The sequence below is a fragment of the Mytilus trossulus genome, chromosome 6, assembly GCF_036588685.1.
Source record: "Mytilus trossulus isolate FHL-02 chromosome 6, PNRI_Mtr1.1.1.hap1, whole genome shotgun sequence".
NCBI classification, from domain to species: Eukaryota; Metazoa; Mollusca; class Bivalvia; order Mytilida; family Mytilidae; genus Mytilus; species Mytilus trossulus.
In genome coordinates this window covers 19,994,202-20,020,553 of record NC_086378.1, presented here as the reverse complement: position 1 = coordinate 20,020,553, position 26,352 = coordinate 19,994,202, and the positions used below count along the sequence as shown (strand labels likewise).

Sequence of the window (26,352 nt, the reverse complement as noted above, 5' to 3'; positions counted from 1 at the left end):
TCTGCTTTACTTGATGTATGATTTTTTTTTGGATATTTTCTAAAGACAGAAAAAAAGTATATGTTAGGCAAGAAAGATCCAGCAGGACATTCTTTGGTATTTGAATGGTATTTGCCTAAGATGCAGATAAAAAAGCCCCCCCCCCCTTTTAACTATATAAATTAGGAATGAGACAGAGTATAACCCCCTTTTAGAGATGTAACATTGGTTATCTTCCCTTTACACTTTTGGTCTGCAATCATATTCTTTTATGTACAGCATAAGTAGTGTACAGTAGATTTGTAAAGTTAAAAAAAAAAGTACCCTTATTACCCATATGATAGGATATATTTTCCTGCCTTTAAGGGGTCATTATTTTATGACACCACCCTTTATACTCGAATTACAATTTCTTTTTTTTCATATAAATTTTGATATATAGTAAAAAAAATCAACCATAAATAAAAAATAAAGCAGCTTTGCTTAGTAGTCTATTTTGTCAATAAAACTTTATCTACATGTGTATATTACAATTCATTCCTCCAAGTCATTCAGATAGGTTGATGTTGCCTGTATTATTTTTTTTGACTTTGTAACACGAGCTTTTGATGGATGTCCACATAGTTCTGTAAATAGATTCTCTATTCCTTGTTGTCGGTCTCTTTTATGTGCCAGTTTAAGATGGCTTAGACCTAATCCACTGCTAGCAATTTTCGTTGCCAAACAGTTCGTTATAGTTTTGCTATTTGTTAGAGGTCTCAGTGTTGTAAGCAAACCTTTTGTACAGTTTCTGTGTTGATACAACTGCATTACAGATTCATAAGTGCCAGAGAATTTGGATTTCAATACAAGACTAGGCGATATTTTCTCAAATAAGCGACGTAGAGCAACAACATCTTCCATTGAATCATGAGCGCTATACAGTTCACCAAATAAAGTGTTATAAATTTTTGGCTGTGAATATGACGGTTGATTTGGTATACACTCTTTGAAAAGAGGAAATGTGTCAATAAATCCTTTCACTGATGACATAAAGTTATTAAGTAGACCATTTTTTTCAAGTGCATTAATTAATATTGGAACATCAAAAATTTTGGAGTTATGCCCAACAAGTACGGTGTTATGAATTTCTTTCAGAAAGAGAATAAAAGCTGTTAAGGCATTAGAAATTCCAATACTCTGAACTTCTCTATCGTCATGTTACATTTTCCCATTTTGAAACTTCAAACCAGTCACTTCTGAGGCTTGGGGTAATATTGGTCTAGCTGGTTTTATGTATCTATTGAATTTAGTGTTTTGGCTGTTGACAGCAGACAACTGTATTATGTGAGAATCTCTGCCTGAAATAAAAACAATATAATCTAGAGGTTCAAAGTTACCTGTTAAACAAATTCATTTAGCATTAGTTACCACCTTTTTTAAAATATTGTCATGAGTTTAGAAGCATCAAATGTCAGTAACAGCAACCCAATTTAGATTTGAAGCTGACCATCTATCCCTGATGCATCTTCATGCAAGGTTGCTTGATTCTACCAAATATAGTCTAGATTCTTATATATGAACTTGAACATTGAATACAGCAAAAATGTGATGAAGTGTAAAATGTATGTCACAGTGATCTATGTTGATCAGTTGCCCACCTCTGTTCTTTCACCCTCCTTCCACATTTTTAACAAGAACTTCTGTTTTGAAAAGTTGGGTTGACATTAAAGTTCTGTATTAGAAGAATCCTTTAAATTTCTGTAATTCAAACAATTGTTTTCAAATTAAGCCAATGAAAAAAACCACCAAAAAAACAATGTTTTTGTAGATCTCAAATATACATGACATTGGTTTTAAACTAGTCATTTTTGGGTCCTTTATAGCTTGTTGTCCAGTATGAGCAAAGGCTCCATGTTAAAGACTTAGATGGAGAGTTGTCACATTGGCATTCATACCACGTCTACTCATATCTATATAATAACATTACATGTATGTTTCATTATACATTTGTAACACGTTATTTTAATTGGTTAACAATAATCTCTCATCATTCTAAAAGTAACCTTTATTTCAAAATGAAATGTAACTTCCTGATGACACTGGCTTTCACAATAAAGTGCACAGGTGAATAAAAGAAAAAACTGGGAAAAAAAATTCTTTTCATGATCCTTACAAAATAGTATGTTATTATTAATGAATGTTTTTTTTAGTAATTTATAGGGTTGTAAAGGCATTTACTGTGAACATATTTTTAGAATGAAGCAAATCTGTGCTTCTCCAAAAAGTACTTCAGACAATTCTTTTACACCCCAGTAAATCTACAAAAAAAAGGTATTCAAATCTTAAATACTTTTGTCATAATAAGTAATCCTTACCAAGTCCTGTTGTTTCAACATCAACGTATGTCATGCAACTGTCATTCAAGGTCTTTGGTTCCAAAGGAAGATATTCTGGAGTAATAACTGGTGCAGGAATAGACTGAATATCATCAGATATTGCTGCATCAAGAGAACATCCTGTTTGATAGGAGACACCTTCTCTGACTTCTGCAGATGCAAGCTTTTGGTGCCTAAATGAAATAAGATTTATTTCAATTATCAAGAAAAATAGTTACCCAATTTTTATATTTTTTACCATTTGGGTCTTATGCTATAAATGTTAAATATTATTTGTCTTGAAAACTCCCATTAAAGTTATAAAAAGATCAAATTTAATTTCAATACAAGCTTTTTACTGATTTTATGGAAACGAAAAAAGCAAATATATATATATGGTGTTTCAGTATTAATCTATGAGTTAAAAGAGGCTTTTGAGGTTAATTGCTAGAAGTTGTACTTTTCAAGGGTTATTCCACTTTGAAAAATAAGGTTATTCAATAGATGTGGTTTTGTAAAGGTTATTCCACAATGAAAAAATATGGTTTTTCATTGGACATTATTATTTTTCTTATACACAGGTAAATAAATGGGTTATATTTTGAAATAAAATATACATTAATTACATCTTAGCCTTCTTTTCCAGTCGTTTTCTTTTAAATGCTCTTGTAGTTGCCAATGCCCTCTGCTTTGATCGCTGATAATCTCTTAATCTGGCAAGGCGCTGAGTATGGTAACCTGGTGAAAGACCCAACTTCTTATTAACCTGAAAAATGAAAAATAACAAATAAGACTTCATATTTATATAAAACTATTTTTTCTTACAAAAAACAAAATAATAAGAGCTAAGTAAACAGATCTACACTACAAGAGCAATTATTCTTTTGAATGCTGACCTACAAAAACAAGACTGAGGTGGTATGTCAGCATTATGTAAAGTTTTCAGATAAGTTCTAATCTTTACAATATATGCTGCTTCTACATACAAAGATATTTGCCTTGGATGTTTATTTGAATTTGATGAGCCACAGTCAAAGTCCCATAACTCTTAAAAAGTTGTTGTTATAAAAAAGGTTGGGAAATATGCAAATCTGCTATGTCTTCAGACAGATGGCCATGGCTGGACACAAGGACACCACAAACACTATGTACTGCCCACTTTTCAAGTAGGGCTCTAATGAATATACTGTGGATTCATTTATTTGCGTGTATATATATTTATATTCACCGCAAATGCCAACTCACTATCCCTATTTTTAGCTTTCTGCAACAAAAGTCTCAGGCTTGACAAAAATAAGGAAATGAGTTATGATCAGCAATAGCCAATACGACAACTATTCATCATTTCCAAATGGCATATTTGTACATGTAGTTAATGCTTGTTTAATTGATATTTGACCTCATAACAGTTCATTGACTCAACCTGACTAGAAAGATATAAACATTTGACATGAAAGACCATCTTGTTTTATTTTGTTTCTTGGTGTTATCTGTTATATGATGTTATGTCAATGTCTATTTTCATTCTTATAACTGGTGGTGTCTAGTTATACCTGATTTGCTGTCATATGCTCTACCACTTCCTCTTTTCTGCCATCCTGCATCTACAGCAACCACAAGTGTACCCTTCTTTCTGTAATTTATAAAAGTACTAGTAAATAAACTAAACATAATATAAAATGTAACTGGAGATGTCAAAGATTGTATAAATCAAATGAAATCGTCAATCGTAGTCAGAAATATATTGTCTTTGTGTCCAAACCCATATTAACCATAAGCATTATTGGAACAAATCATTTAGTCAAATGTTAGAAATCTAAATAACTTGAAGTCACATTCCAAATTTTTATAATGAAAACTGAAGGTCTCAGTTACTGAAAAATGAAAATAATGTGTTTCTTATTTTTTTACAGTGCATGAAAAATTTAAATTCAATCAATGCTTATTATAGTGTACTGTTATACCACTGCCCAAGGTTAGGGGGAGGATTAGGATCAAACTAACATGATCAAAAGCCATCCCCCCACCTATATTAAGTATGTATGTGCCTGTCCCAAGTCAGGAGCCGGTAATTCAGTGGTTGTCATTTGTTTATGTGTTACATATTGGTTTTCGTAGATTTTTTTTAATGTAAAATAAGGCTGTTTATTTTCTTGTTTGATTTGTTTTACATGGTCATTTCAGGCCTTTTTTAGCTGACTATGCGGTATGGGCTTTGCTCATTGTCGAGGGGCTGCACAGTGACCTGTAGTTATTAATTTCTGTGTTATTTTGGTCTCTTGTGGAGAGTTGTCTCATTACAGTCACCATTACCATTACAGTCACATCATTATTGGTGTCATTAATCGTAAACATAAATGAATAATAAAAGATACAATGACGGAGAGATCCATATAAGTTCAGGAGTTATTATAATAGACAATACGTATGAAGGTTTAGTCTTGGGGTATGTCAACATTTTACATGCAACTGTTGTCTTAAATTAAAGTCATATGAAATTTAAAAATAAAACATACAATGTTTCATACAAAAGTACATGTACATATTTGAAAGGCTTTTCTGTAAATTTATTAAAATATATGTCCTCCCTCTTTCAATTTGTTTTTGTCAGGTTTTCTTTGTGCACTGTGGCAATAAACATAGAATAAAGAAAATTATTTTAAGTCTGGTTACATGATATATATTACAAATATAAGCTTCGTTTTGTTGTCAAACCCCCAAAAGGAGACTAGTATATATATATACATACATTACATATAAACTGTTCAAAAAGTTACAAAATTTCATTGAATTCAAATCAAGAAAGTCAAACCTATAATAAAGACCCACCCATATAAAGCCTTGTTATTGGAAGTAGCTTAGTTTTAATAATCAGAAATTTTTGTTTTTGTTTTTATCATGTTTATTAGAATCGGATGATGCACTTTCAATTGTATAAAATTTTATGTGTTATATATGTTATGTATTTACAGATTTTAATAGAATATATTTATTATTATGATTATTACTAGCTATTTTTATCAATCATGCTCCCCACCCCTAGACAAATAATTTTAGGCAACATTTCTATTTAAATTCAAAGAGATTTATTTCCTAAACACATATTTTGGTCAGGCAGATGACAAATACAAATATTTTGAATCCATATTTTCCCCAACAACCTGTGTTAGTATTAAATTTTGATAAAATGATTTGATTGGTAGCATTAAACCCCCCCCCCCCCCGAAGTGAAATTATATATTCCCGTAAGTGATAAATAAGTACAATATATCCCGTCTTAAAATGGTGGAGACACGCATAAACGTTGAATAAATGTTCTTATGTAAATTTTAACATTTGTACCGGAGCAACAATTTTTTTTTGGGTAGGGAAAGGAGGCTTGGATTATCTAGATCTAGAATAAAGAAGGAGTTCAAATTTGTGCAAGTCATTCGTTCTGCATACTCAGTCAATTCTATGATTTTATTTCCCTGTGTCCTATACATGTACATCGAATCCAGATCTGTTCACCCAAAAATATGTTTACGTCCATTTATGTTTGTCCCTTTCACACCCTACATGTTTGCACCCAAAGTCCTTTTGCACACTTTTTATTGGTTTTGTGATTTATAATAATTAAGTAATTGAGTTTTGGTATAAAGTATATTGGTATAAATAATTTTTGTTCATTTCTTCAAAATAAAGTGTTATTATGACAGGTTTTTTTTTGTATTGCGATCTTTTATGTTTTTCATTTAAATTCTTCAATGTTTTACTCATACCTGGCTACAGTATTAACATAAAAGGAGATAAAAAACAATCATGATTTTCAGGTCTGTTTGCACCCTATACATGTTCACACCCTACAATGTGTTTCTTATACCTATCTGCAGTATTTATATCAAAGCAAGAGACCAAATTAAGCTTTAACCAATTAACAGCTATCATACATGTACATAAATAACATTTAATAATTAATCATCATTTGATAAAAAATAAACAACATTTGATATGTCTCTTATGACACAATTTTATTCTGGAAATATATATAATTTTTTTAGGGAATATATATACATATGAAAAAATATATCTAATAATTCAACTGGAATTTCAACAAAGATTGGGTGCAAATATGTAAGGCGCGAATGGACGTAGGGCGCAAAGGTGTGTGGTACGTATAGATTATGGGGTTTTCTACACAATGTGACATTGATATTTTAAAATATCAGCCACAAGCCACAAAGTGAACCTTTTTTACGAGTGAGTGGAGCGAATGATCTAAATGTCAGTGGCGGATCCAGAACTTTTCCTAAGGGGGGGGGGGGCCTCTGACTGACCTAAGAGGGGCCTGCTCCAGTCATGCTTCAATGATTCCCTATATAATCAACCAAATTTTTCCCACAAAAGGGGGGGCCTGGGCCCCCCTGGATCCTATGAATGTTTCTCATTATGTCGAGTGGCTGATATTTTATGATATCGATTTATATTAAAGAAGAAAACTTGATTATCTTTTTATACGACCGCAAATTTTGAAAAATTTTTCGTCGTATATTGCTATCACGTTGGCGTCGTCGTCTGCGTCGTCGTCGTCGTCGTCCGAATACTTTTAGTTTTCGCACTCTAACTTTAGTAAAAGAGAATAGAAATCTATAAAATTTTATAACAAGGTTTATGACCACAAAAGGAAGGTTGGTATTGATTTTGGGAGTTTTGGTCCCAACATTTTAGGAATTAGCGGCCAAAAAGGGCCCAAATAAGCATTTTCTTGATTTTCGCACTATAACTTTAGTTTAAGTTAATAGAAATCTATGAAATTTTGACACAAGGTTAATGACCACAAAATAAAGGTTGGGATTGATTTTGGGAGTTTTGGTTTCAACAGTGTAGGAATTAGGGGCCAAAAAAGGGCCCAAATAAGCATTATTCTTGGTTTTCGCACAATAAATTTAGTTTAAGTAAATAGAAAATAATGAAATTTAAACATAATGTTTATGACCACAAAAGGAAGGTTGGTATTGATTTTGGGAGTTTAGGTCCCAACAGTTTAGGAATTAGGGTCCAAAAAGGGACCCAAATAAGCATTTTTCTTGGTTTTCGCACCATAACTTTAGTATAAGTAAATAGAAATCTATGAAATTTAAACACAAGGTTTATGACCATAAAAGGAAGGTTGGTAATGATTTTGGGAGTTTTGGTCCCAACAGTTTAGGAATTTTGATTTTGAACAGTTTGATTTTGACAAAAAATTAATCGGTTGGGTTCTTTGATATGCTGAATCTAAAAATGTACTTAGATTCTTGATTATCGGCCCAGTTTTCAAGTTGGTCCAAATCGGGGTCCAAAATTAAACTTTGTTTGATTTCATCAAAAATTGAATAAATGGGGTTCTTTGATATGCCAAATCTAACTGTGTATGTAGATTCCTCATTTTTGGTCTTGTTTTCAAATTGGTCTACATTAAACGTCCAAAGGGTCCAAAATTAAACTTAGTTTGATTTAAAAAAAAAATGAAATCTTGGGGTTCTTTGATATGCTGAATCCAAACATGTACTTAGATTTTTGATTCTGGGCCCAGTTTTCAAGTTGGTCCAAATCAGGATCTAAAATTATTATATTAAGTTTTGTGCAATAGCAAGTCTTTTCAATTGCACAGTATTGCGCAATGGCAAGAAATATCTTATTGCAAAATATTGTGAAATAGCAATTTTGTTTTTAATTAGAGTTATCTTTCTTTATCCAGAAAAGAAAGCAAGAAATATCTAATTGTAAGATTTTTTTTTATTTGGAGTTATCTTTCTTTGTCCAGAATCAACTTAAATCTTTGTCATGTATACAATATACAATGTATATTCACTTTTTACTTCCAACTGATAAATTAAAATAATCTTTACCATTCAGTGATAACAAGCAGTTTTTTTACATCTTAATATTTTATGATGTATTTAAATGAGTAGTAATTGTTGCAAACTCCATTAGAAATTTTAATTGAGATTAGTTTTGGAATAAGGGAAAGGGGGATGTGATTAAAAAAATTGGGTTCAATTTTCTCATTTGAAATTTCATAAATAAAAAGAAAATTTCTTCAAACTTTTTTTTGAGAGGAATAATATTCAACAGCATAGTGAATTGCTCTAAGAGAAAACAAAAATTTTAATTTCATTAGAACACATTCATTCTGTTTCAGAAACCTATGCTGTGTCAACTATTTAATCACAATTCAAATTTAGAGCTGAATCCAGCTTGAATGTTATGTCCATACTTGCCCCAACCGTTCAGGGTTCAACCTCTGCAGTCGTATAAAGCTACGCCCTGCGGAGCATCTGGTTATTGTTCTGTTACTGGTCTTTTCCCTCGTCCTAAGACAGTTTTACACTTGACAAAAGCAAGCTTGATAACATCTCTTGTATTGTGACATCCCTGATAACTTCTCCTTTCACATTGTGACGTGGCTGATAATGCATGGTCTTGTTTTCAAGCCTTGATAGGAGAATTACAGAGCGACTGAGCAGGGTTATATGGGCATAGGGAGGACAATACACATGGTTATTGAGCAAAATAGTCCAAATAATTATAAGGTCTGGCAATGCTATTTTAATTTTTTTGGGACAACCTCATAGGAAGGCGTCCCAGAAAAAAATAGCCTTGCCAGTCATAATTATTTTGACAAGGCGTGAAACAGACTTGATCCCAGTTCACATCCTGGGGTTAACTTCAACTTTTACAGTTAATAAAGATTATGAGAAAGTATTTGATTTTTAATGAAAAGGACCTTTGAAAGTGGAATTAAAATATGACTTGTCATGCTAGTCCATGACATTTATTCTTGAAGGCAAATGTTAACCTTACTCAGTTACTGGTATTAAAACTCATTAGTCCAAGATTGCTCTGACGTCCAACGGTTTTTTGCCACAACTTGCACAAGCTGGCCAGTGTCAGTGAGGGCCCCTCAGTCCAAGATTTTTTGGCGAAACAGTCGTTGGATGTAAAAACAATCTCGGACTAATACTATATAAAGATTATCTTTATGGTCAACATAATTTTACGTATATAATTTATTCATACTGTAGTTGTAAAACTTGTGTTGATGTTGTCGTGTATTTTTCGGGAATCAAAATTCAAATGGATTACTTACTGGAAAAATAGTTGTGATCATTAGAGTAAGTCGATGTTTTGGTCCATCGGGCATGTTGATTCTCCCACACCTTCAGATATCTTTTAGATTTGAAGCCATGCTTACGTATCCTTGTCATCACTGCAGCTACCAACGTTACGTTACAGCAGACGACTGTTGTTGTTTACAAATGGCGCCGGAAATTAAACGATGTCGTAATCGTGCGATCGCAAAATTATTTCCATAAAACAACAATAAAACAACTTTCATTTATAACAAAAGTTTCTATATATTCAATCGTTTAATAAATTTTGTATTTATTATTTATTTGTACAATAATAAGTTTCGTATTTTACCGACAGTTTGAGTTGCGCAGAAAATTCAAATTCGTCAGGTTCATATCTCCTTAAGAAGAAAGGTCATATAAAGGTGGTGTTCGAAAAATAAAGACACAAAGTTACCTTAAATAACAAGTGACAAATGAAGAACATATTATTGTCCTTTTTTGATACAACATTAATAATTAAACAGAATATCGGAAAGAAATAACTCCGATGAAGAAACTATTTTTAATTTTTGAATTCGCCCAAAGGTCCCATATTTACTTATTTTATTCACCCAAAGGTCCCTTTTATTTATAAAAAACTGCAAACCTTAAGGAAATGCCCAACTTACGTTTATGAATTTTTGTAGCATGACATTTAACCTTCTTTGATATAAAGCATAATGCTGTCATTAATGATAAGCATTTTACGAATATAATAGTGAAGTTCATAGATAATTACTTGCTTATACGCATTAGAATAATTATATTTTCATATTGAAGCATAGATTGTTCTTTATTTTTTTACACAAAAATGTTTTTTTTAAATAAAAAGGCATACCCAATCAGTAATGAAAGACATGCAGAGTTTGCTAATAAAGGAAAACTAACCATCTTGAAAGCGGAAAAATGAATCAAGATATTTGCCTTACGCCGTATCATTTTAAGAAGAAAGTTGATATGAAAGTGGTGTTCGGAAAATAAAGACACAAAGTTACTTTATATAACAGGTGACAAATGAAGAAATTATTTATTGTCCTTTTTTGATACAATACTTATAATTAAATAGAATATTGGAAAGAAATAATTCCGATGAAGAAACTTTTTTTAATTTTTGAATTCGCCCAAAGGTCCCATATTTACTTATTTTATTCACCCAAAGGTCCCTTTAATTGATCAAAACATTATCAACCTTAAGGCAAATACCAACTTATGTTGATCAATTTTAGTTGCAATAATTTTAACTAACCTTCTTTAAAATAAAACATAATGCTGCCTTCAATGATAAGCATTTAACTAATATAATTGTGTAGTAAACAGATAATTAATTGCTTATACGCACTAGCATATGTTTTCATATTGAAGCATATATTGTTCTTTAGTTATTTACACAAAAATGTTTTATTTAAATAAGAAGGCATATCCAATCACTAATGAAAGACATGCAGAGTTTGCTAACAAAGCAAAACTCACCATCTTGAAAGCGGAACAATGAATCTAGATATTTGCCTTACGCCGTACCCTTTTAAGAAGAAAGTTCATATGAAAGTGGTGTTCGAAAAATAAAGACACAAAGTTACCTTAAATAACAAGTGACAAATTAAGAAAATATTATTGTCCTTTTTTGATACAATACTAATAATTAAATAGAATATTGCAAAGAAATAATTCCGATGAAGAAACTATTTTTTATTTTTGAATTCGCCTAAAGGTCCCATATTTACCTTTTTTATTCACCCAAAGGTCCCTTTTATTTATCAAAAAAATATCATCCTTAAGGCAAAGACCAACTTATGTTTATCAATTTTAGTTGCAATAACTTTAACATTCTTTAATATAAAACATAATGCAGCCATTAATAATTAGCATTTAACTAATATAATTGTGTTGTAAATAGATAATTAATTGCTTATACGCAATAGAATATATTTTCATATTGAAGCATATATTTTTCTTTAGTTATTTACACAAAAATGTTTTATTTAAATAAGAAGGCATATCCAATCACTAATGAAAGACATGCAGAGTTTGCTAATAAAGGAAAACTCACCATCTTGAAAGCGGAACAATGAATCTAGATATTTGCCTTACGCCGTACCCTTTTAAGAAGAAAGTTCATATGAAAGTGGTGTTCGAAAAATAAAGACACAAAGTTACCTTAAATAACAAGTGACAAATGAAGAACATATTATTGTCCTTTTTTGATACAACATTAATAATTAAACAGAATATCGGAAAGAAATAACTCCGATGAAGAAACTATTTTTTATTTTTGAATTCGCCCAAAGGTCCCATATTTACTTATTTTATTCACCCAAAGGTCCCTTTTATTTATAAAAAAAACTGCAAAACTTAAGGTAATGCCCAACTTACGTTTATGAATTTTTGTAGCATGACATTTAACCTTCTTTGATATAAAGCATAATGCTGTCATTAATGATAAGCATTTTACGAATATAATAGTGAAGTTCATAGATAATTACTTGCTTATACGCATTAGAATAATTATATTTTCATATTGAAGCATAGATTGTTCTTTATTTTTTTACACAAAAATGTTTTTTTTTAAATAAAAAGGCATACCCAATTAGAAATGAACGACATGCAGAGTTTGCTAATAAAGGAAAACTCACCATCTTGAAAGCGGAAAAATGAATCAAGATATTTGCCTTACGCCGTATCATTTTAAGAAGCAAGTTGATATGAAAGTGGTGTTCGGAAAATAAAGACACAAAGTTACCTTAAATAACAGGTAACAAATGAAGAAAATATTTATTGTCCATTTTTGATACAATACTAATAATTAAATAGAATATTGGAAAGAAATAATTCCGATGAAGAAACTTTTTTTTATTTTTGAATTCGCCCAAAGGTCCCATATTTACTTATTTTATTCACCCAAAGGTCCCTTTAATTGATCAAGACATTATCAACCTTAAGGCAAATACCAACTTATGTTGATCAATTTTAGTTGCAATAATTTTAACTAACCTTCTTTAATATAAAACATAATGCTGCCTTCAATGATAAGCATTTTACTAATATAACAGTGTAGTATATAGATACTTAATTGCTTATACGCACTAGAAAATATTTTCATATTGAAGCATAGATTGTTCTTTAGTTATTTACTCAGAAATGTTTTATTTGAATAACAAGGCATATCCAATCAGTAATGAAAGACATGCAGAGTTTGCTAATAAAGGAAAACTCACTATCTTGAAAGCGGAAAAATGAATCAAGATATTTGCCTTACGTCGTACCCTTTTAAGAAGAAAGTTGATATGAAAGTGGTTTTCGAAAAATAAAGACACAAAGTGACCTTAAATAAAAGTGACAAATGAAGAACATATTATTGTCACTTTTTGATATAATACTAATAATTAAATAGAATATTGGAAAGAAATAATTCCGATGAAGAAACTATTTTTTATTTTTGAATTCGCCCAAAGGTCCCATATTTACCTATTTTATTCACCCAAAGGTCCCGTTTATTTATCAAAAAATTATCATCCTTAAGGCAAAGACCAACTTATGTTTATCAATTTTAGTTGCCTGAACTTTAACCTGCTTTAATATAAAACATAATGCTGCCATTACTGATAAGCATTTAACTAATATAATTGTGTAGTAAACAGATAATTAATTGCTTATACGCACTAGCATATGTTTTCATATTGAAGCATATATTGTTCTTTAGTTATTTACACAAAAATGTTTTATTTAAATAAGAAGGCATATCCAATCACTAATGAAAGACATGCAGAGTTTGCTAATAAAGCAAAACTCACCATCTTGAAAGCGGAACAATGAATCTAGATATTTGCCTTACGCCGTACCCTTTTAAGAAGAAAGTTCATATGGAAGTGGTGTTCGAAAAATAAAGACACAAAGTAACCTTAAATAACAAGTGACAAATTAAGAAAATATTATTGTCTTTTTTTGATACAATACTAATAATTAAATAGAATATTGGAAAGAAATAATTCCGATAAAGAAACTATTTTTTATTTTTGAATTCGCCCAAAGGTCCCATATTTACCTATTTTATTCACCCAAAGGTCCCTTTTATTTATAAAAAAAAATATCATCCTTAAGGCAAAGACCAACTTATGTTGATCAATTTTAGTTGCAATAATTTTAACTAACCTTCTTTAATATAAAACATAATGCTGCCTTCAATGATAAGCATTTTACTAATATAACAGTGTAGTATATAGATACTTAATTGCTTATACGCACTAGAAAATATTTTCATATTGAAGCATAGATTGTTCTTTAGTTATTTACTCAAAAATGTTTTATTTAAATAACCAGGCATATCCAATCAGTAATGAAAGACATGCATAGTTTGCTAATAAAGGAAAACTCACTATCTTGAAAGCGGAAAAATGAAACAAGATATTTGCCTTACGCTGTACCCTTTTAAGAAGAAAGTTGATATAACAGTGGTGTTCGGAAAATAAAGACAAAAAGTTACCTTAAATAACAAGTAATAAATGTAGAACATAGTATTGTCCTTTTTTTGATACAATACTAATAATTAAATAGAATATTGGAACGAAATAATTCCGATGAAGAAACTATTTTTTTATTTTTGAATTTGCCCAAAGGTCCCATATTTACCTATTTTATTCACCCAAAGGTCCCTTTTCTTTATAAAAAAAATATCATCCTTAAGGCAAATACCAACTTATGTTTATCAATTTTAGTTGCATGAACTTTAACATTCTTTAATATAAAACATAATGCTGCCATTACTGATTAGCATTTAACTAATAAAATTGTGTGGTAAATAGATAATTAATTGCTTATACGCACTAGAAAATATTTTCATATTGGAGCATAGATTGTTCTTTAGTTATTTACACAAAAATGTTTTATTTTAATAACAAGGCATATCCAATCAGTAATGAAAGACATCCAAAGTTTGCTAATAAAGGAAAACTCCATCTTGAAAGCGGAACAACGAATCTAGATATTTGCCTTATGTCGTACCCTTTTAAGAAGAAAGTTGATATGAAAGTGGTTTTCGAAAAATAAAGACACAAAGTGACCTTACATAACAAGTGACAAATGAAGAACATATTACTGTCCTTTTTTGATAAAATACTATAATTGAATAGAATATAGGAAACAAAAATTCCGATGACGAAACTTTTTTTTATTTTTGAATTCGCCCAAAGGTCCCATATTTACTTATTTTATTCACCCAAAGGTCCCTTTAATTGATCAAAACATTATCAACCTTAAGGCAAATATCAACATATGTTTATCAATTTTAGTTGCAATAACTTTAACCTTCTGTAATATAAAACATAATGCTGCCTTCAATGATAAGCATTTTACTAATATAACCGTGTAGTATATAGATAATAAAATTGCTTATACGCACTAGAAAATATTTTCATATTGAAGCATAGATTGTTCTTTAGTTATTTACACAAAAATGTTTTATTTTAATAACAAGGCATATCCAATCAGTAATGAAAGACATGCAGAGTTTGCTAATAAAGGAAAACTCACCATCTTGAAAGCGGAACAATGAATCAAGATATTTGCCTTACGCCGTACCCTTTTAAGAAGAAAGTTGATATGAAAGTGGTTTTCGAAAAATAAAGACACAAAGTTACCTTAAATAACAAGTAACAAATGTAGAACATATTATTGTCCTTTTTTGATACAATACTAATAATTAAATAGAATATTGGAAAGAAATAATTCCGATGAAGAAACTATTTTTTATTTTTGAATTCGCCCAAAGGTCCCATATTTATCTATTTTATTCACTCAAAGATCCCTTTAATTGATCAAAACATTATCATCCTTAAGGCAAATACCAACTTATGTTTATCAATTTTAGTTGCAATAACTTTAACATTCTTTAATATAAAACATAATGCTGCCATTAATGATAAGCATTTTACGAATCTAATTGTGTGGTAAATAGATAATTAATTGCTTATACGCAATAGAATATATTTTCATATTGAAGCATATATTGTTCTTTAGTTATTTACACAAAAATGTTTTATTTAAATAAGAAGGCATATCCAATCACTAATGAAAGACATGCAGAGTTTGCTAATAAAGGAAAACTCACCATCTTGAAAGCAGAACAATGAATCTAGATATTTGCCTTACGCCGTACCCTTTTAAGAAGAAAGTTCATATGAAAATGGTGTTCGAAAAATAAAGACACAAAGTTACCTTAAATAACAAGTGACAAATTAAGAAAATATTATTGCCCTTTTTTGATACAATACTAATAATTAAATAGAATATTGGAAAGAAATAATTCCGATGAAGAAACTTTTTTTATTTTTGAATTCGCCCAAAGGTCCCATATTTACCTATTTTATTCACCCACAGGTCCTTTTAATTGATCAAAACATTATCAACCTGAAGGCAAATACCAACTTATTTTTATCATTTTTTTTTGCAATAACTTTAACCTTCTTTAATATAAAACATAATGTTGCCTTCAATGATAAGCATTTTACTAACATAACAGTGTAGTATATAGATACTTAATTGCTTATACGCACTAGTAAATATTTTCATATTGAAGCATAGATTGTTCTTTAGTTATTTACACAAAAATGTTGTATTTAAATAACAAGGCATATCCAATCAGTAATGAAAGACATGCGGAGTTTGCTAATGAAGGAAAACTCACCATCTTGAAAGCGGAAAAATGAATCAAGATATTTGCCTTACGTTGTACCCTTTTAAGAAGAAAGTTGATATGAAAGTGGTTTTCGAAAAATAAAGACACAAAGTTACCTTAAATAACAAGTAACAAATGTAGAACATATTATTGTCCTTTTTTGATACAATACTAATAATTAAATAGAATATTGGAAAGAAATAACTCCGATGAAGAAACTATTTTTTATTTTTTTAAATTCGCCCAAAGGTCCCATATTTACTTATTTTATTCACCCAAAGGTCCCTTTTATTGATCAAAAAATTATCATCCTTAAGGCAAAGACCAACTTATGTTTATCAATTTTAGTTGCATGAACTTTAACCTTCTTTAATATAAAACATAATGCTGCCATTAATGATAAGCATTTAACTAATATAATTGTGTAGTAAACAGATAATTATTTGATTGCTTATACGCACTAGAATATGTTTTTATATTGAAGCATAGATTGTTCTTAAGTTACTTACACAAAAATGTTGTATTTAAATACAAAATCATATCCGATTAGAAATAGAAAACATGGAGAGTTTGCTAATTAAGGAAAACTGATCATCTTGAAAGCGGACTAATGAAACAAAATATTTGCCTCACGCCATACCCTTTTAAGAAGAAGGGTCATATGAAGGTGGTGTTCGAAAAATAAAGACACAAAGTTACCTTAAATAACAAGTGACAAATTAAGAAAATATTATTGCCCGTTTTTGATACAATACTAATAATTAAATAGAATATTGGAAAGAAATAATTCCGATGAAGAAACTTTTTTTTATTTTTGAATTCGCCCAAAGGTCCCATATTTACTTATTTTATTCACCCAAAGGTCCTTTTAATTGAGCAAAACATTATCAACCTTAAGGCAAATACCAACTTATGTTTATCAATTTTTGTTGCAATAACTTTAACCGTCTTTAATATAAAACATAATGTTGCCTTCAATGATAAGCATTTTACTAATATAACAGTGTAATATATAGATAATTAATTGCTTATACGCACTAGAAAATATTTTCATATTGAAGCATAGATTGTTCTTTAGTTATTTACACAAAAATGTTTTATTTTAATAACAAGGCATATCCAATCAGTAATGAAAGACATGCAGAGTTTGCTAATAAAGGAAAACTCACCATCTTGAAAGCGGAACAATGAATCAAGATATTTGCCTTACGCCGTACCCTTTTAAGAAGAAAGTTGATATGAAAGTGGTTTTCGAAAAATAAAGACACAAAGTGACCTTAAATAACAAGTGACAAATGAAGAACATATTACTGTCCTTTTTTTGATAAAATACTAATAATTAAATAGAATATTGGAAAAAAAAATCCGATGAAGAAACTATTTTTTATTTTTGAATTCGCCCAAAGGTCCCATATTTACCAATTTTATTCACCAAAAGGTCCCTTTCATTTATCAAAAAATTATCATCCTTAAGGCAAAGACCAACTTATGTTGATCAATTTTGGTTGCATGAACTTTAACCTGCTTTAATATAAAACATTATGCTGCCATTAATGATAAGCATTTAACTAATATAATTGTGTAGTAAACAGATAATTAATTGCTTATACGCACTAGCATATGTTTTCATATTGAAGCATAGATTGTTCTTAAGTTATTTACACAAAAATGTTGTATTTAAATACAAAATCATATCCAATTAGAAATAGAAAACATGGAGAGTTTGCTAATAAAGGAAAACTCACCATCTTAAAAGCTGAACAATGAATCAAAATATTTGCCTTCACGCCATACCCTTTTAAGAAGAAAGGGTCATACGAAGGTGGTGTTCGAAAAATAAAGACAAAGTTACCTTAAATAACAAGTGACAAATGAAGAACATATTATTGTCCCTTTTTGATACAATACTAATAATTAAATAGAATATTGGAAAGAAATAATTCCGATGAAGAAACTTTTTTTTTTATTTTTGAATTCGCCCAAAGGTCCCATATTTACCTATTTAATCACCCAAAGGTCCCTTTTATTGATAAAAAAATTATCAACCTTAAGCCAAATACCAACTTATGTTTATCAATTTTTGGTTGCACGAACCTTAATCTTCTTTAATATAAAACATAATGCTGCCTTCAATGATAAGCATTTTACTAATACAACAGTGTAGTATATAGATAATTAATTGCTTATACGCACTAGAAAATATTTTCATATTGAAGCATATATTGTTCTTAGGTTATTTCCGAGGGTTATTTACAAAAACATGTTTAATTAAAATAAAAAGGCATATCCAATCAGAAATGAAAGACATGCAGAGTTTGCTAATAAAGGAAAACTTACATTCTTGAAACCGGAACAATATATTAAGACATTTGCCTTACGCCTTACTTTTTTAAGAAGAAAGTTCATATGAAAGTGGTGATCGACCATGTTTGTAATATTTGTTCTGTTTTGATTCTTTCAAATGCAAATGAACAATGAAATACTTTAGATAGTTAGAGCTTAAGTATTTAAAATGGTTAAAAAGAATAAAAAAAATAAACTAAAAAGCAAAAAACATAACCTTTGCTCCATGGTTGAGGTAATTAATGTTTTACAATGGCCAAATTTCTTTATTAACCATGAAAAGTGTTTTTGATACCAATTAATTGTTGCTTTGATTCAACATAACTACACAATTATTTCTTGACGGATGTTAAGTAACCAAAACAAAATTAAAAATATATTTTACAATAATAGATCGTACTTTCACTTTGTTTAAAGTATGATGTAAAAATAACCCAAAAACTACAAAATACAACTATGGTTCAATATATAGAACGTGTAATAAAAATGAAAACACGTATCTATACTGAATGAAAACAATGCATTATTGTAAGCGAATAATGATTCTTCACATTGAGAAAGACATAATTAAAAAAGAACAAGATGCAGGGGAAGTTACATTAAATATAAGGGATAATGCGGTTTTTGTGAACGCTTCTCGGCATTTTGTAATTAAACTTTTATCAGAACTTTGACCCATCCCCTACCACCCCCTGTATTTTAATCTCATCTCGGTTTTATTTTAAATGATATACATGTCAGCCTCAATCCTATTTTAATCAGATTAAAAATGCAGTTATATAGCAGACAGACTATTAAAAGTTCAAGACTAAAAATGTGATACTAAATGGAGAAAGATATAAAAACTTATTTAATAAAACGTACGCAACTATTAAAAAGTGAAGACCATGTAAACTTTATCAGAAATCTAAAATTACTCTGTTTGACGTCAAATTGTATAAAGTCGATTTCTATCCTTCACGGCTTGAGATATTGATATTTGATCTTGTTTACGTTTCTAAGACAAATGATGCATAAACAAAATAATGTTAACAGTAAATATAGTAATTAATAATTAATTATTCATAACGTAATGATCAAAATATGAACACAGACAATAATTCAGATTTGTTTTGATAGTATATCTATAAAAAGATACAGGTTAATTTAAAAATAGTTTTCAGGTCAATATTGCAATTCACCCGTCAATTAACCCAACACTCCAAAAAATAGTAAAACCTTGTTATATATGATTGAAAAACTTTGGTGTAATTCACTTTGGTGCAATAACACATGTATATATAAACTAGCGTTTAATTGAGTACATACTTAAAAAAAAAAAAAGTCACATTTACATGATAAAAATTCATTAGTCATCAGCAATTATTTAGTTTTTGATAATTTATCAAAGTTAACATTATATTCAGCCTTGTTAATTATTTAGCCACAACGTACCATTCATACGCTTTTGTTCCGAATTACCCCAACAAGCCATTTACCGGTTATATATATATATATATATATATATAAACAAGTCTAAATTGAAAACTACGTTCAAACCTATGATTGCGTTGGATAAAAACCGCGATTTTTATACGTGTGCATGTAAAACAAATTTCGTTGTAGAAGGGTCTAAAAACAGCACAAACAACATTTTCCAAAAGACCAAAAAAGTGAAAAAGTATATTTAAACAAAACGCATTTGACTAACTGGTCGAACAACTGATGTTCTTAAACCCTGCTGCATGACTGCCATTGGCGATTGCCAAATCAAATTGATCACAAGATGTAACAAAATGGATCTTAATATAAATTTAATACTAAACAGAAAACCGAATAAACTTGTGGCCAAGATGCTATGCCACAAACACAAGGTGTCAATATTTTTTTTTGTACACCAGATCTGGATTTCGACAATATATGTCTCTTCAGTGATGTTAGGGGTTGAAACGGTACTTGGAAGTCCATATAATTTACCCTCAATTTCAGATAAACTCTTAAATTTTAAGAGTCAATATAGGATGAACGGATCATATAAACCGGAGGGAAAATATGATACAAGCCCAAACGAAAAAATATAAACAAGTCTTAATTGAAAACTACGTTCAAACCTATGATTGCGTTGGATAAAAACCGCAATTTTTATACGTGTGCATGTAAAACAAATTTCGTTGTAGAAGGGTCTAAAAACAGCTCAAACAACATTTTCCAAAAGACCAAAAAAGTAAAAAAGTATATTTAAACAAAACGCATTTGACTAACAGGTCGTACAACTGATGTTCTTAAACCCTGCTGACAGCTGCCATTGGCGATTGCCAAATAAAATTGATCACAAGATGTAACAAAATGGATCTTAATATAAATTTAATACTAAACAGAAAACTGAATAAACTTGTGGCCAAGATGCTATACCACAAACACAAGGTGTCAATATTTTTTTTGTACACCAGATCTAGATTTCGACAATATATGTCTCTTCAGTGATGTTAGGGGTTGAAACGGTAATTGGAAGTCCATATAATTTACCCTCAATTTCAGATAAACTCTTAAATTTTAAGAGTCAATATAGGATGAACGGATCATATAAACCGGAGGGAAAATATGATACAAGCCCAAACGAAAAAATATAAACAAGTCTTAATTGAAAACTACGTTCAAACCTATGATTGCGTTGGATAAAAACCGCAATTTTTATACGTGTGCATGTAAAACAAATTTCGTTGTAGAAGGGTCTAAAAACAGCTCAAACAACATTTTCCAAAAGATAAAAAAAGTAAAAAAGTATATTTAAACAAAACGCATTTGACTAACAGGTCGTACAACTGATGTTCTTAAACCCTGCTGACAGCTGCCATTGGCGATTGCCAAATAAAATTGATCACAAGATGTAACAAAATGGATCTTAATATAAATTTAATACTAAACAGAAAACTGAATAAACTTGTGGCCAAGATGCTATACCACAAACACAAGGTGTCAATATTTTTTTTGTACACCAGATCTAGATTTCGACAATATATGTCTCTTCATTGATGTTAGGGATCGAAATGGTAATTGGAAGTCCATATAATTTACCCTCAATTTCAGATAAACTCTTAAATTTTAAGAGTCAATATAGGATGAACGGATCATATAAACCGGTGGGAAAATATGATACAAGCCCAAACGAAAAAATATAAACAAGTCTAAATTGAAAACTACGTTCAAACCTATGATTGCGTTGGATAAAAACCGCAATTTTTATACGTGTGCATGTAAAACAAATTTCGTTGTAGAAGGGTCTAAAAACAGCACAAACAACATTTTCCAAAAGACCAAAAAAAGTGAAAAAGTATATTTAAACAAAACGCATTTGACTAACAGGTCGTACAACTGATGTTCTTAAACCCTGCTGACAGCTGCCATTGGCGATTGCCAAATAAAATTGATCACAAGATGTAACAAAATGGATCTTAATATAAATTTAATATTAAACAGAAAACTGAATAAACTTGTGGCCAAGATGCTATGCCATAAACACAAGGTGTCAATATTTTTTTTGACACCAGATCTAGATTTCGACAATATCTGTCTCTTCAGTGATGTTAGGGATCGAAACGGTAATTGGAAGTCCATATAATTTACCCTCAATTTCAGATAAACTCTTAAATTTAAAGAGTCAATATAGGATGAACGGATCATATAAACCGGAGGGAAAATATGATACAAGCCCAAACGAAAAAATATAAACAAGTCTAAATTGAAAACTACGTTCAAACCTATGATTGCGTTGGATAAAAACCGCAATTTTTATACGTGTGCATGTAAAACAAATTTCGTTGTAGAAGGGTCTAAAAACAGCACAAACAACATTTTCCAAAAGACCAAAAAAGTGAAAAAGTATATTTAAACAAAACGCATTTGACTAACAGGTCGTACAACTGATGTTTTTAAACCCTGCTGCATGACTGCCATTGGCGATTGCCAAATCAAATTGATCACAAGATGTAACAAAATGGATCTTAATATAAATTTAATACTAAACAGAAAACCGAATAAACTTGTGGCCAAGATGCTATGCCACAAACACAAGGTGTCAATATTTTTTTTTGTACACCAGATCTGGATTTCGACAATATATGTCTCTTCAGTGATGTTAGGGGTTGAAACGGTACTTGGAAGTCCATATAATTTACCCTCAATTTCAGATAAACTCTTAAATTTTAAGAGTCAATATAGGATGAACGGATCATATAAACCGGAGGGAAAATATGATACAAGCCCAAACGAAAAAATATAAACAAGTCTTAATTGAAAACTACGTTCAAACCTATGATTGCGTTGGATAAAAACCGCAATTTTTATACGTGTGCATGTAAAACAAATTTCGTTGTAGAAGGGTCTAAAAACAGCTCAAACAACATTTTCCAAAAGACCAAAAAAGTAAAAAAGTATATTTAAACAAAACGCATTTGACTAACAGGTCGTACAACTGATGTTCTTAAACCCTGCTGACAGCTGCCATTGGCGATTGCCAAATAAAATTGATCACAAGATGTAACAAAATGGATCTTAATATAAATTTAATACTAAACAGAAAACTGAATAAACTTGTGGCCAAGATGCTATACCACAAACACAAGGTGTCAATATTTTTTTTGTACACCAGATCTAGATTTCGACAATATATGTCTCTTCAGTGATGTTAGGGGTTGAAACGGTACTTGGAAGTCCATATAATTTACCCTCAATTTCAGATAAACTCTTAAATTTTAAGAGTCAATATAGGATGAACGGATCATATAAACCGGAGGGAAAATATGATACAAGCCCAAACGAAAAAATATAAACAAGTCTTAATTGAAAACTACGTTCAAACCTATGATTGCGTTGGATAAAAACCGCAATTTTTATACGTGTGCATGTAAAACAAATTTCGTTGTAGAAGGGTCTAAAAACAGCTCAAACAACATTTTCCAAAAGACCAAAAAAGTAAAAAAGTATATTTAAACAAAACGCATTTGACTAACAGGTCGTACAACTGATGTTCTTAAACCCTGCTGACAGCTGCCATTGGCGATTGCCAAATAAAATTGATCACAAGATGTAACAAAATGGATCTTAATATAAATTTAATACTAAACAGAAAACTGAATAAACTTGTGGCCAAGATGCTATACCACAAACACAAGGTGTCAATATTTTTTTTGTACACCAGATCTAGATTTCGACAATATATGTCTCTTCATTGATGTTAGGGATCGAAATGGTAATTGGAAGTCCATATAATTTACCCTCAATTTCAGATAAACTCTTAAATTTTAAGAGTCAATATAGGATGAACGGATCATATAAACCGGTGGGAAAATATGATACAAGCCCAAACGAAAAAATATAAACAAGTCTAAATTGAAAACTACGTTCAAACCTATGATTGCGTTGGATAAAAACCGCAATTTTTATACGTGTGCATGTAAAACAAATTTCGTTGTAGAAGGGTCTAAAAACAGCACAAACAACATTTTCCAAAAGACCAAAAAAAGTGAAAAAGTATATTTAAACAAAACGCATTTGACTAACAGGTCGTACAACTGATGTTCTTAAACCCTGCTGACAGCTGCCATTGGCGATTGCCAAATAAAATTGATCACAAGATGTAACAAAATGGATCTTAATATAAATTTAATATTAAACAGAAAACTGAATAAACTTGTGGCCAAGATGCTATGCCACAAACACAAGGTGTCAATATTTTTTTTGACACCAGATCTAGATTTCGACAATATCTGTCTCTTCAGTGATGTTAGGGATCGAAACGGTAATTGGAAGTCCATATAATTTACCCTCAATTTCAGATAAACTCTTAAATTTAAAGAGTCAATATAGGATGAACGGATCATATAAACCGGAGGGAAAATATGATACAAGCCCAAACGAAAAAATATAAACAAGTCTAAATTGAAAACTACGTTCAAACCTATGATTGCGTTGGATAAAAACCGCAATTTTTATACGTGTGCATGTAAAACAAATTTCGTTGTAGAAGGGTCTAAAAACAGCACAAACAACATTTTCCAAAAGACCAAAAAAGTGAAAAAGTATATTTAAACAAAACGCATTTGACTAACAGGTCGTACAACTGATGTTCTTAAACCCTGCTGCATGACTGCCATTGGCGATTGCCAAATCAAATTGATCACAAGATGTAACAAAATGGATCTTAATATAAATTTAATACTAAACAGAAAACCGAATAAACTTGTGGCCAAGATGCTATGCCACAAACACAAGGTGTCAATATTTTTTTTTGTACACCAGATCTGGATTTCGACAATATATGTCTCTTCAGTGATGTTAGGGGTTGAAACGGTACTTGGAAGTCCATATAATTTACCCTCAATTTCAGATAAACTCTTAAATTTTAAGAGTCAATATAGGATGAACGGATCATATAAACCGGAGGGAAAATATGATACAAGCCCAAACGAAAAAATATAAACAAGTCTTAATTGAAAACTACGTTCAAACCTATGATTGCGTTGGATAAAAACCGCAATTTTTATACGTGTGCATGTAAAACAAATTTCGTTGTAGAAGGGTCTAAAAACAGCTCAAACAACATTTTCCAAAAGACCAAAAAAGTAAAAAAGTATATTTAAACAAAACGCATTTGACTAACAGGTCGTACAACTGATGTTCTTAAACCCTGCTGACAGCTGCCATTGGCGATTGCCAAATAAAATTGATCACAAGATGTAACAAAATGGATCTTAATATAAATTTAATACTAAACAGAAAACTGAATAAACTTGTGGCCAAGATGCTATACCACAAACACAAGGTGTCAATATTTTTTTTGTACACCAGATCTAGATTTCGACAATATATGTCTCTTCATTGATGTTAGGGATCGAAATGGTAATTGGAAGTCCATATAATTTACCCTCAATTTCAGATAAACTCTTAAATTTTAAGAGTCAATATAGGATGAACGGATCATATAAACCGGTGGGAAAATATGATACAAGCCCAAACGAAAAAATATAAACAAGTCTAAATTGAAAACTACGTTCAAACCTATGATTGCGTTGGATAAAAACCGCAATTTTTATACGTGTGCATGTAAAACAAATTTCGTTGTAGAAGGGTCTAAAACAGCACAAACAACATTTTCCAAAAGACCAAAAAAAGTGAAAAAGTATATTTTAACAAAACGCATTTGACTAACAGGTCGTACAACTGATGTTCTTAAACCCTGCTGACAGCTGCCATTGGCGATTGCCAAATAAAATTGATCACAAGATGTAACAAAATGGATCTTAATATAAATTTAATATTAAACAGAAAACTGAATAAACTTGTGGCCAAGATGCTATGCCACAAACACAAGGTGTCAATATTTTTTTTAGACACCAGATCTAGATTTCGACAATATCTGTCTCTTCAGTGATGTTAGGGATCGAAACGGTAATTGGAAGTCCATATAATTTACCCTCAATTTCAGATAAACTCTTAAATTTAAAGAGTCAATATAGGATGAACGGATCATATAAACCGGAGGGAAAATATGATACAAGCCCAAACGAAAAAATATAAACAAGTCTAAATTGAAAACTACGTTCAAACCTATGATTGCGTTGGATAAAAACCGCAATTTTTATACGTGTGCATGTAAAACAAATTTCGTTGTAGAAGGGTCTAAAAACAGCACAAACAACATTTTCCAAAAGACCAAAAAAGTGAAAAAGTATATTTAAACAAAACGCATTTGACTAACAGGTCGTACAACTGATGTTCTTAAACCCTGATGACAGCTGCCATTGGCGATTGCCAAATAAAATTGATCACAAGATGTAACAAAATGGATCTTAATATAAATTTAATACTAAACAGAAAACCGAATAAACTTGTG

At 30.4% G+C, this 26,352-nt stretch overlaps 2 protein-coding genes across 2 annotated transcripts in view; both read right to left on the bottom strand.

Moving 5' to 3' along the window:
• Positions 1-513: 513 nt before the first annotated feature.
• LOC134722396 (uncharacterized) lies at positions 514-1,011 on the bottom strand. The gene has a single exon (XM_063586014.1). It carries the CDS (start codon positions 1,009-1,011, stop codon positions 514-516), a length of 498 nt encoding a protein of 165 aa, XP_063442084.1.
• A 168-nt stretch (positions 1,012-1,179) lies between these two features.
• The window catches only part of LOC134722395 (hemicentin-1-like), a 147,979-nt gene continuing 122,806 nt past the window's right edge, over positions 1,180-26,352 (bottom strand). The window contains exons 17-21 of the mRNA XM_063586013.1: positions 3,890-3,969; positions 3,301-3,383; positions 2,963-3,102; positions 2,337-2,530; positions 1,180-1,319 (exon numbers count right to left, since the gene is read on the bottom strand). Coding sequence (XP_063442083.1) covers positions 1,180-1,319; positions 2,337-2,530; positions 2,963-3,102; positions 3,301-3,383; positions 3,890-3,969 — 637 coding nt within the window. The remainder of the gene's footprint in view (positions 1,320-2,336; positions 2,531-2,962; positions 3,103-3,300; positions 3,384-3,889; positions 3,970-26,352) is intronic.

Bases quoted from the DNA above. Each gene is read 5' to 3' on its own strand.
- LOC134722396 (XM_063586014.1), bottom strand. From the start codon at position 1,011: ATGTCATCAGTGAAAGGATTTATTGACACATTTCCTCTTTTCAAAGAG.